Source organism: Furipterus horrens, unplaced genomic scaffold (genome assembly GCF_987537825.1).
Source record: "Furipterus horrens unplaced genomic scaffold, mFurHor1.1.pri manual_scaffold_5, whole genome shotgun sequence".
Lineage (NCBI taxonomy): Eukaryota > Metazoa > Chordata > Mammalia > Chiroptera > Furipteridae > Furipterus > Furipterus horrens.
Window position 1 is genome coordinate 44,025,083 of NW_028327175.1, and position 12,946 is coordinate 44,038,028.

Here is a 12,946-nt window from a genome sequence, read left to right on the forward strand (position 1 = left end):
CATTAAGTAATTAAAAGCATATTTAACTGTTTTGTGTGCAGGACTGTAAAACATAAATATAAAATGCTTGTATTTCTCAATATCCTTTGTTGAGTCTAGCATGATAAGATAATATGTATTAAATATAGGAGACATGCAGAAGTCAATAAACAAAAAATTTTTAGGTGGCCAAAAGATATTTTCTAAATTTTATATTGCTTTTAAGGATTTTGAAAAAAAGTTGGCATTTATTTTTACTCCCTGGCAGTCACATTTTATATATATATATATATATATATTTTTTTTTTTTTAATAATTTACTTATTTATTTATAGAGGGGAAGGGAGGGAGAAGCATCAATGTGTGGTTACCTCTCTTGCGTCCCCAACTGGGGACCTGGCCTGCAACCCAGGCATGTGCCCTGACTGGGAATTGAACTGGTGACCCTTTGGTTCGCAGGCGGGCGCTCAATCCACTGGCCACACCAGCCAGGGCTGATTTTTTATATATTGATTTTAGAGAGAGGATGAGAGAAAGAGAAACACTGATTTGTTGTTCCACTTATTTATGCATTCATTGGACTTGTATGTGCTTGACTAGGTATTGAGCCCACAACCTTGGTGTATGGGTTCAATGCTATAACTGAGCTACCTGGACAGGACCCCTGGCAATCACATTTTAAATGAAAATGAGATTCTTAGAAAATAAGCAGCCTCAAATGTATATTGTACTTTTGATATGACTGCCATGGTAAATTTCAAAATGTCACTATTCAAATATCATTTACTATGTGTTTACTTACTTGTTTTTAGTGTGGATCCATTTAAAAATGTATTTCTTTCAGTTTAACTGTAGAAGTTTTAAGGACAAAAGGTCCCTGCGTTGTTGAGGAAAATGACCCCATATTTGAGCGTGGTTCTACAACTACATATTCCAGCTTTAGGAAAAACTATTACTCTAAACCATGGTCAAATAAAGGTAACTAATTTTCATTTTAAATTGTGTAGATCATTTATTTGAAATGAAGTGAATTATTTTCCCTGTTTCTGAATTAAACCAGGTCCCCCCTAAGTAAATAAAATGGATATTACCATATTGTTTCTGTCAAGCTATTTTATTGACACCTCCCATTTATACCCCCACCCCCAATGAAACTATAACTCTGACTTTATCTTAGAAAGATTATTAGGAATTAGCATTATGGTCATTCATTTTGGCTGGGATGTTTCTCTGTGTCAAATATCTGCCCAACAAATAATGTTTTAATGAAGAATCAACACAATTTCTCATGCTTACAGTAATGTTCTACCTCAAATAGTATTGCATAATAAAAATTTTAAAACTAAAAATTAGATTTTAAAAAAGTATACCTATAGCATGCTTTTGCTTATTACATACTTTTTATTGTAGAAATAATACAGTCTGTTTTGGGAAAAAAAGTGAAACAGCAGAATAATATAAAGGGTAAAGATTGTGTACTTCCCTTCTTTGATTTCTTCAGTCCTGTTCTCTTGAAGTTTCTTCTGTCAACGGTTTCTTATGTATTTTTCTAGCTACTTTCTTTCACACACCACTTAAGCACATCTTGGTTGCTTTGGTAATGGTAACATTGTATTAGCTATGACTAATTTTGAGACCTGATAGACAGATTGTCTTTAAAAATAAAATTCCAACTGCTTTGGTATGAGCATACAAATTTCTTATAACATGTTTCTATATAAAAGTTTAAGGAGAAACATTGATTTGTTGTTTCACTTATTTATGTGTTTGTTGGTTGATACTTGTATGTGCCCTGACTGGGGATTGAACCTGCAACGTTGGTGTATGGGATGATGCTCTAACCAACAGAGCTACACAACCAGGGCTTAAAGAAGATATTTTTAGATCCATGAGGTTCTTTGCAACAAAACTGAAATATGTCTTTAATTTTGTATGTAGACATTTCTATGACTAAAAGTTTACTGGACTGTCATAAAAAAGCTAGTTATTGTCAAATGTATTTTAATTCAGAGTATATACTTTGGTAAGATTATTTTTCCTTTGAAATATTAAGAAAATTAAATTTTGGTCTTTCTGAATCTTTTATTTTTACAGAAACAGATATGTTTTTTTTAGCCATCAGCATGGTAGGAACTGACTTTTCTATGATTGGACAGCTTTTTCCTCACAGAGCAAGGATAGAAATTAAGGTAAAGTAAGCCCATTATATTTGTTAACCTTGATTTAAATTGGAATCTATCCTTTTTCACTACTGTGTTTTTGGTAAACCTCTTTCTTTTTATAGCTCAAAAAGTAATTAATATTTCTCAATTCCAATATGAATACAATTTACTTAACTTTAGTATTATATGAGGTGGGACCCCCAAAACTCCCAGAATTATCTTCTGGAGGGCGGGCCCCTCATAGTACAGGCTTCCCCCGTTAGGTGAGTATTCTAAGGAACCCATCAGTATCAGTGTACTAGCTGGTGGTGTTTTGAGAGGCTGTGTTCGGCCTCAGTGAATTTCTTTGAAGACTGTTTCAACATGTTTGCCCATTTCATGATGGGGGGTTTATGAGTGCACCTGCCCACACACACCATGCTGAGTGTTCAGCAGTTTTTGACCAAAAACGGCATGATCTCCTTATTCACCTGATCTCACCCCAAACGACATTTTTTTTACTTCCCCGTATGAAAAGTCCTCAAAGGGAAATGCTCTGCAGATGTGGAAGAGGTGAAACAAAAAAATGGCAGAAGCACTAAAAGGTATCAAAATCGATGAGTTCAAAAACTGTTTTAAGCAGTGGAAAAAATATCTCGATAGGTGTATTGCATCAAATGGAGAGTACTTTGAAGGTGACTGAAGTTTAAACATGTAAGAATGAGTACACAACTTTTTATAAATAAATTCCATTTTTTGTGTCCCCCTAGTATTTTTTAATTTAAATCTTGTCCACTTTGAAAATGCTTTGAGGTAGTACCACCAAAGCCACTGAAACTAAGGTAAGAATTAGGTAATGAAGAGAGAAGATAAATGTACTAGAATATTGGGATTAAGGATAGCTTTTTGTTCACAAAATATATTTCCTATGAAAAGTTTCTTTTGAGAAATCAGCTGATAGTCTTATGGGAACTCTTTTGTAGGTAACTCTGCTTTTCGCTTGCTACTTTTAAGATTATCTCTTTATCTTTAACCTTTGGCTTTTTAATTATGATGTACAGTATTCCCTCACTTATCACGGGTATTACGTTCCAGACCCTCCATGAAGTAGGAACCTTCTATTTATTCTGCACTCTTAAACCTATGTAACTTTAAAAAGATACGTATACAGTACCGCAAAATCCCACAATATAGTGAAAAATCCACGATAAATAATTAAATATAATACTGTTAAAAATCCCGCGATACAGTGAGGCTGCGATAAGTGAACTGCGATATAGAGAGGGACTGCTATATCTTGGCATGGTCCTCTTTGGGTCCAACTTGCTTGGGACTCTGTGCTTGCTGAACTTATATATCCATTCCCTTTGCCAAATTAGGGAAGTCTTTCATTATTTTTTCAAATAAGTTTTCAATTTCTTGCTTTTCTTCCTCTCCTTCTGGCACCCTTATGATTCAGATGTTGGCATGTTTAAAGTTGTCCCAGAGGTTCCTAAGGCCCCCGCCCCCCCCCCCTTTTTTTTTTTTTTGCTTTCCTGTTCCTTTCTTCTGTTCTGGTTGATTGTTCACCCCTTCCTCTTGTTCCAAAGCAATGACCTGAACCCCAGCCTCACCCCACTCACTGGTGGCTCCCTGTACATTTCTTTCCACTTTGTGCAGTCTTCATTTCCTCCCCCACTTTTCTGCTGTACTGTTTGAGTTCTCTGAGCATCCTTATCACCGTGCCCTGAGCTCTGCATCTGATAGGCTGGCCATCTCCGCCTCATCCAGTTCCCCCTCGTGGCTTTGCTCTGCTCCCTCACCTGGGCCGCACTTCTAGGCCTCCTGAATTTGGCAGCCTCCCTGTGCCTGCCTCCGTGCACTAGGCAGAGCTGCTTATACTCACCCTCTTAGTAGTGTGGCCTATGTAGCAAAGGCACTGGTAAATTGTGTTGGGCAGAGCCCCAGGTAGGCACTGGGGTGGGGCCACCTGTCTCACCATTCTGTGGCTCTGTCTGTGGTAGGGAGCTTGGAGCAGGGAGAGTGCTGCCACCTGGCCTCTGGCGATCCCCAACCCCAAACTCACCCCATTTCCAGTCACCCCACCCACCTCCTGTATATGATTGATGCCTGGGGTTTGCATAGGTTTAAGACAATGCAGGCCCTTTTAAGTGGCAAAATCTCACAGTTTCTTCCACCACCCTAACCCCCACTGGTTTACAGCCAGAAGTAATGGGGGGGGGTGGGTTATATTCCAGGTGCTGGAACCCTGGGCTGCGCAGTCTGGCCTGGGGCTGGGATCGCTCGTTCCCAGGGTATCCCTCCCAATTCTTATCCACCACACACCAATGTGGGACCATCTGTTCAGTCTACTGCTGCCACTCGTCTGAGCAACACTGCCTCTCCACCCTGTCTGTGCGACTTAGCACCTCCTACCTGTCTGGATGCATGTGGCTTTTTAAAATCCTTGGTTGTCAGCCTTCCACACAACTTGATTCTCTGGCTGTTCAGGGTGTTATTTTTGAGATCTGGTTGTAATTCTTTCAATGGCTGCCTGAGGAGGCGAAGCATGTTCACCCATGTCTCCATTTTGACTGGAAAACTGTTTTCATTTTCTTCACATAAATACCTAGAAGTGGAATTGCTGGAATATATGGTAATTCTATTTTTAATTTTTTGAAGACCCTCCATGCTGTTTTACATAGCAGCTGCATCAGTTTACATTTTCACCAACAGTGTACACGTGTTCCCCTTTTTCCCACATTCTTGCTAACACTTATTTGTTTGTTTGTTTTTGATAATAGGTGTTCTCACAGGTATGAGTGATATCTCTTTGTGGTTTAGACTTACATTTGAGTCATTCTTTTTTTCCAGTCTGACACTTTACCTTTTAATTTAATTTTATTTCTGTGAGAGATGAGAAAATGTTCATAGTTTTCTTATGTTGACTCTTGATAAAAACAAACAGAATGTTTGTTTTACATTTCTGTGTAATAATTTAGTTCTTATTTATTTATTTATAGAGAGAGGAGAAGGGAGGGAGAGAAACATCAATGTGTGGTTGCCTCTCACATGCCCTCAGTTGGGGACCTGGCCCACAACCCAGGCATGTGCCCTGACTAGGAATCAAACCAGCAACCCTTTGGTTCTCAGGCCAGCACTCAATCCACTGAGCCACACCAGCCAGGACTCATTTATATTTAATGTAACAGTTGATATGACTGTGCTTAAGCCTACCATCTCACTATTTTCCATTTGTTTCATTTGTTACTTTATTCTTTTCCTGTTATTTTTTGGGGTTAAATATTTTTAGTATTACATTTTATTTTTTTCTGTTATACCGCTTTACTTTTTACACTTCATATTCCACAAATAAACTCTTTCAAATATAATTCCATTTATCCACTATCCTTTGTGCTATTATACATTTTATTTCTACATATCTTGTAAACCTCACTTCACAATGTACTTATTTTAGCTTAAAGAGTCTTCAGTATTTAGAGGAAATCAAGTAGAAAAAATAAACCAGTCTTTAATATTCAGCTACATGTTTACTTTTTTATTTTATTTTTATTTTTTTAAAGATTTTTATTTATTGATTTTTAGAGAGAGGGAAAGGGAGGGAGAAAGAGAGGGAGAGAAACATCAGTGTGTGGTTGTCTCTCGTACGCCCTCAACTGGGGACCCAGCCGCAACCCAGGCATGTGCCCTGACTGGGTATCAAACCTATGACCCTTTGGTTCACAGGCCAGTGCTCAATTCACTGAGTCACACCAGCTAGAGCTCATGCCTGCTGTTTTTGGTGCTTCTCATTTCAGATCTGTCTGAACAGCAGATCTGCTGTTGAAAAATATTCTCTATTATCTGAAAGTATTTACGTCTCACCTTTTCTAGGTACACTTTTTTTTTTTTTAAATCCTCACTTGAGGATATATTTAATGATTCCAGAGAGAGAGGTGGGTTGGGGGGAGATAGAGATAAGAGAGAAAAAGGAAGGAACATTCATATGAGAGACATAGACTGGTCGCCTTTGGTGTGCACCCCAACTGGGGACTGAATCTTCAAGCCAGATGTGTGCTCTGATCAGGAGTCAAATCTTTGACCTTTGGTTTATGGGGCGACCCTCCAACCAACTGAGCCACATCAGCCAGGGCTCAGTCTCACTTTTGATGGAGACTTTCTAGATATACAGTCTGGTTTGACAGAGTTTTCTTTGATTGTTTTAAAAATATTCCATTGTCCAACTAGCTTCCAGTGTGTCTGATGAAAAGTCAGCTATAATTCATATCATTCTTCCCCTGTATGTGGTGAATTGTTATTCTGTGACTGTTTCAAGACTTTATTCTTTACCTTTGGTATTCAGCATTATAATTATGATTTGCCTAGAGATAGTTTCTCAATATTTTTTCTTCTTTGTTGTGTCCTTCTGAGACTGCTTGCTTGTATTTCTCTTCATGACATTGTACTACAAGTTACTAAAGCTCTGTTCATTTTGTTTCCAATCCTTTTTTTCTATTTCAGTTTAACTAGTTTCTATTACTATGTGTACGAGTTCACTGACTTCTGCTATTGTTAAGCTTCTGTTAAGCCCATTTGGTGAATGTCGTATTTATGATATTATATTTTTCATTTCTGTACTTTCCACTTGGTTGTTTTTTTTAGTTTTCATTCCTCTGGTGAGATATATTTATCTGTTCATTCCATATTTTTTCTCTTTAAGTTCTTGAACATATTTATAATAGGTACTTGAACTTTCTTGTCTACTAATTTCAACATCTGGGTCATGTTGGGATTGTTTTTATAGACTTTTTATTTTCTTGACTGTAAACCACATTTTCCTATCTACCTTTTTTGATGTCTTGTGTATTTTTAAAAAATTGTGTACTGGGCATTGTGGATGATGTGTGTACAGAGTCTGGATTATGTTTTTATCTGTCAGAATGTTGAGATATATTTCTAGAAGGCAGTTAACATACCGCCAACTCTTCTTGCCCTGTCAAGGTCTTGCTTTTAGGCTTCATTAAGAAGATCTAGACTGGCCCTTACTCTAGGCTTCTCATCTGAATTACAGAAAATAATTTCAGTTGCTGTTTTTCAAGTTCTCCAATAATGGTCATATTAGTGCCATTCTAGATGTCTAGGGGAGAAAGCAATTCATTGCAGATAGTGGGTGTCTTAGGGCATTAGGGCTTAATTCTCATGCTAAAACATCGACTAAGAAAAGCTGCTCTAGACTGTGGTCCATTTCTCTGAATGGTGGCTTTTCTGGTGTCTGAGATAAGTGGGTGTAAACAAAGTCTTTTTTTCATTCATGAGGGCTAGAATGCTGTCATCTCACTGTGTTATGTGACTTCTAGTATCTCCCTTGTATTCTCATCCCTGTAGTAGCTGGTCTCCATTAGACCTCAAGCTCTGGGCATATGCAACCTAGATAGAACCAAGACATGAGGCACTTCCATCAAGCTTGTGAAGCTCCCTTTTAAGTAGCTCTTTTCTCAAGAACCCTGCCCTTAGAGATTCTCTACCTCCTGAGCTCAGCAGGATCTCTGTGCTTTGTTTGGCTTTCATCTCCCTTTCATTGGTTAGGAACTTTAGCTCAGGTGGAGAGCCAGGGTAAATGTTGGCGTATCTTCTGTGTTTTCCTTCTCTCCAGGATTGTGGGATTGTAGTCTTTCTCGTTCTGCCTGTTGTCCATTGCATGAATGCATGAAAATAGTTGATGCATTTATTTTGTTCCTTGTTAGTTATTTATGGTGGGGTTGGTTGTGTGGAACAAGCCTGTAGCCAGTTACTTTATCGGGGCTAGAGGTGGAAATTGTGAAATTTATTTTATGTTCATCAAATTTGGTCTACAGTGGTTCTTGTCTATGAAATATATGACTAATATCAATATAGTGTTCAAAAAACTTTTAAATAGTCTGAATTACATTCCCAATTAGGTAAAATATGAAGTAGCAAAATATTAGAATTAATTGAAGAATGCCTAGAGCCTGTTGGCATTTCTCTCAGGATGTTTAGTTAGTGATCATAGCCTGTCACTTTTTATGGATGTACCTTTTGTTAACTTTTGAGATGCTTAAAGAATAATATGATCTTTTAAGGGAGAAAGATGATCATTGGAAACTTATATTACTTGGTAGAAGTTTATGAAGAAAAATAAAGAATGGAAATAAGGGTAATCTAGATTTAAAGATGTTAAAGTTTGGGTGGAGGGGAGTAAAGGGGAGAAAGTTGGAACTATTGTAACAATATAATCAATAAAATACAGTTAAAAAAAAAGATGTTAAAGTTATATGAAGTTTTTAAAGAATGGGCAAGGATAAACTATAAAGTTTTAAGAACGTTCTCCTGAATGTTAAGACAGAAAGAAAATGCAAGAAAATAATTGCTTTAGAAGTCCGGTTAGTGGTTAGGTTCTTTCGGAGGGAAGAGGCAGTCCACGAAGTAGTTTCTTTGTTTTGTGTGCTTTTCTCCATTTTGTTCAATAAAAAGTTCTATTTTTATATTTTTAATAAAAGCATTAGACCACTGATCTGTAGAAGGGAAAGATTAGCAGATTATACCCTCCCCCAGGATGTATGTGCCTGATTAGACATTCTGGGACACAAACTTACACCCTCAAATATCCTAATGACCATAGGGTGTATTGAGCCCTAAACGTTAACTATCTTCATTGTAATGGAGTTAATATGAAGTGGAGCTGGAAATGGGCCATGAGGAAATGTGCCTTGATTTAAAGAGGGTTCCAAGGATAAACTTGGGCTGTTCCAAAATTTTGCTTATAGTCTCTATAGTCTCCACTCCATACAATTAAAAATGTATTCGGATAATAATGTAATAGGTTTAACTTGGTATGAATGTTAGTTTTGAAAGAGCTAGTACTGGTTAGCTTAATTGATTATAGGTTTGATCTGTTTCTGTGCTAGAGGACTTTATTTTTTCTATCTGTAAATGAAGCTTTCATTTCTGATTCATGCTGATAATCATAAAAAGGATCAGAAAGCTCACTGTAAATCTTTCATCCCTATTTTTAAGAGGCTAAAGGTTAAGTAACTTGTCTGTTGGCAAAGATATTTTTATTTATTTGGGAATTATATGTTCCATAAGAGTTTCATTTTAATGCATGCATATTGTTTTTTTTAACATAATCCTCACTTGTTTAATGGGAGAAAATTTTTATATCAGTGTTTTTTGTTAACAGAATAAATTTAAACGTGAAGAGAAAACAAATGGATGGAGAATAGACAAAGCATTTCGTAAGTATTAAGACCTCTTTTATAACGTATCATTTGGAGATCCTAAAAAGTGACCAATCTTTTGTTTTTGATTCCAGGGTGTTTTAGATTTGTTTTGTCTTTATATTGTCATAGAAAGAATAAGAGTGGAAACTTTTCTCTGTAGCAGTACAGGTCTAACTGCTGCTATAGATCTATAGGTAAGGGATTAACTAAATTATCAAAAAGCAAGCAAGTGGAGTTATGAGTCCAGGAGGTCACAGATGGACTGAAGATACCATTTCTAAGTGCTCTTTATTTTGAAGGAACTGTATTCAAGAAGGAGTTGATTGTTTCTGGAAGATATTGTACTATAAATGTTTCCTTCCTGTGGTCAGTTTGTCATTCTGTCAATACTACTGACCACCTGCTGTGTGCTAGTCACTCTTTAGGTACGGAGTATATCATGGTGACAAGATAGATGAGAATCCTTTTACATAGTCTAATTGGGTGGGGGAAGGGTTATAGTCTTTAAGCTTGATAATTTCAGATAGTGATTAATTTCTAAGTGGAAGAAAAGAGAGGGAGTTAGGTGGGTGGATATTTAGATTGGCTGGTCAGGGAAGTTCCGTCTGAAGAAATGATATTTGAATTTATATCTGATTTGAAGGAATGATGTATACCTTTCAGCGTCTATATAATAGCCTAATTAAAGTTAACATTAACAAAAATTTTTTAAGGATTTTATTTATTTTTTGAGAGGGGAAAGGGAGGGAGACAGAAAGGGAGAGAAACATCAAATGGTTGCCTCTTGCATGCCCCCTACTGGGGATCCAGCCCACAACCCAGGCACATGCCCTGACCAGGAACCAAACCTGTAACCCTTCAGTTCACAGGATGACGCCCAATTCACTGAGCCACACCAGTCAGGGGTGGAGTTAACATTTTTTATTTTTTAATCCAAAGAAAAACATTAAAGGATCTATAAAGAAAAACAATTAAATGTACTATATAAAGTAGTTCCTGTATTCTTTTAAAGATGATTATCAATGTTTCATGATTAATAATTGTATTCAATGTCTGTTTGTTGTAGTGCTTTTGTTAGGAAAAAATCTGAAGAACGGACCTAGGTTTTGGAGCCTGTACATTTATTTAATGAGTACATGTTAAGTAAGGTAGATGAGTGGACCCTACACCCCATATTGTATTGGATCCTCAGGGAAACCACTTACAGGCACGGCTCTTGGAAGATCTGGAATACTGTGGTCCTCAGGCCTCTCCATTTTAGAGAAGTGGTCCTGAAACTTTTTATTATCTTTTACATATTATAATAAAAAAAGAATTATAAATCTGTAAATTGTCTTTTATGGCATGTGGAGCCATTGTTAAAACCATTATAATAGATACCTTTAAAATTCACTGACTTTGGTGCTTTGTAATGTAAAATTAAAAAAAAAAATTTAAACCAGTGTTTTCTAGAACTTATATTTCAGATTCCTTTGAGAACCTTTATTAGTTATTTTAGTGCTGTGTTTTTACCATTATTGTTGTGGGAGGTCAGAACAGATAAACACTAAGTCTACAATAAAACAGGGCCTTCAGGAATCCCAGGTTTGGACTTGATTTCCCGAGGCTCATTTATTCTTGTTTTGGTGTATGTCTCTTTTTCTGAGGCTATCTTCTAATCATCTTATAATCAAACCAGTCCTGGAGCTTATGTATATACATCACCATTTTGTCTACATTCACTATATTTTTATTTTTTAAATTAATTAATTTTCCTATATTTTTATAGTAGAGCTTACCTTAGGCAAGGGTTTCACTCCTGAAGTGGATTTATTTCTGATTTGTTCACAGATTGCTCTTTCTGATATAGTGCTGTTGATGGGTTTTTAGTGAGCTGGTCATTATATTCATTCATTTTCCACTTTGTTAATATTTGGAAGAATAGAGATAATAGTAATAAAGAAGAGGGCATGTGGTGGTGCATAGGCCATTGAGGACTTCTTAGTCCTAGGTTTTCTTAAAAGTTGATGTATCATTTATGCACAGTGCAATTTGTAGTTTTAGTTTAGACAAAGAATTGTTGGTGTTGCCACCACCCAAAATGATATATTTCCCTTTCTAGTCAATCACCACTGATATCCTGACCCAGTCAACCACTATTTTCATTTCAAGCATCATAGATTAGTTTAACTTGTTCCAGAATGTCTTATTCATGGAATCATAAAGAGTACATATAGTATGTACTCTTTCGTGTCTGGCTTCTTTCACTCATCATTTTTTATTTTTTAAAGATTTTATGTTTTGATTTTTAGAGAAGAAGGGAGGGGGAAAGAGAGGGAGAGAAATATTGAAGTGCAAGAGAAACATTGATTGGCTGTCCCTTGCACGCCCCCAACTGGGGACCTGGCCCGTAATCCAGGCATGTGCCCTGACTAGGAATTGAACTGGTGACATTTCATTCACAGACCGGTGCTCAATTCATTGAGCCACACCAGCCAGGACTCATCTTTTTTTTTGAGATTTCAACTGGAATTATTTAAAAAAAAAAAAAAAAGGTTTGTTTCTTTTTATCACTCAGTGGTCTATTATGTGACTGTACTGTAGTGACATTCTCTTGTTGATAAGATCATTTGCTTAAAAAAAATTTATTAATTGATGTTGAGAGAGAGAGGGAGGGAGACATTGACTTGTTGTTCTACTTATTTATGCATTCATTGGTTGATTCTTGTATGTGCACTGACCAGGGATTGAACTTGCAACCTTGGTGTATCAAGATGATGCTCTAACCAACTGAGCTACCCAGCCAGGGTCCCATTTGCTTTTGATGTTAACATACTTAAATAAAAACTTGAAAGTTCTTTTTCTTTCTTTCTTTCTTTTTTCTTTTTTTTTTTTTAACAGAGGAAAAGCGCCCTTTTGACTTCGATTTTTTTGCTCATTTGCTTCAGAAAGTTCTTGCTGAAGAAGAGAAAAGAAAAAAATCCATTAAAAATCAGAGTTTAAAGGACAACTCTAAACCACGGAAAAATGTAACAGGTATTATATTGAAAGAAAGTGTTATTTTCCTTAATAGACTTGCAGTATTGTTTCTCAAGTCTTTGAGTGTTCACATGTAATTCAGGTAGTTGAGATCATTAAGGCAGTCCAGCTACCTGGTTCTTAAATTTTCTGATTGTCATGGCTGGGCTATTTGACATCTTTCTTGCATCTAAAGCATGGTTGTAGCTAATAAGAGTATCAGAATTTTGGAGTATCATGTTTGGTTACTTATTTTTCTCTGTAAAATAAATCTGACACAAAATTCTAACATTAAAAATTTGAAACTCTTAATACTTTGGACTTGTGACTAAATTGTATTGTTTGAACATAACTTATTATTGAGAGTTAATGTTGTCTTGTATCAGGTAGAAAATTGTTTCTATGTAGGTTTGTTTTAAATTTTATTTTTAGTCATATTTTCTTAACTACGTGAACTCTGATCTATGAGGACAATGTTTAACTATAATCAGATAATGTAAAGAATGTTGGAATTGCAGGGAACCTTATGTTAGCTAGTCCATATGCCAGCCCCTTTCTGTTTATTTTAATCACCCAAAAATAGTCTTGCAAATTTTAAGTCACTTTTTT

The 12,946-nt window shown here is 36.3% G+C and overlaps 1 protein-coding gene across 1 annotated transcript in view; it reads left to right on the top strand.

The window, feature by feature from the left end:
• BDP1 (BDP1 general transcription factor IIIB subunit) overlaps positions 1-12,946 on the top strand; it is a 95,042-nt gene that overhangs the window by 13,438 nt on the left and 68,658 nt on the right. The window contains exons 6-9 of the mRNA XM_090276365.1: positions 824-957; positions 2,074-2,168; positions 9,301-9,355; positions 12,221-12,355. Coding sequence (XP_090132491.1) covers positions 824-957; positions 2,074-2,168; positions 9,301-9,355; positions 12,221-12,355 — 419 coding nt within the window. The remainder of the gene's footprint in view (positions 1-823; positions 958-2,073; positions 2,169-9,300; positions 9,356-12,220; positions 12,356-12,946) is intronic.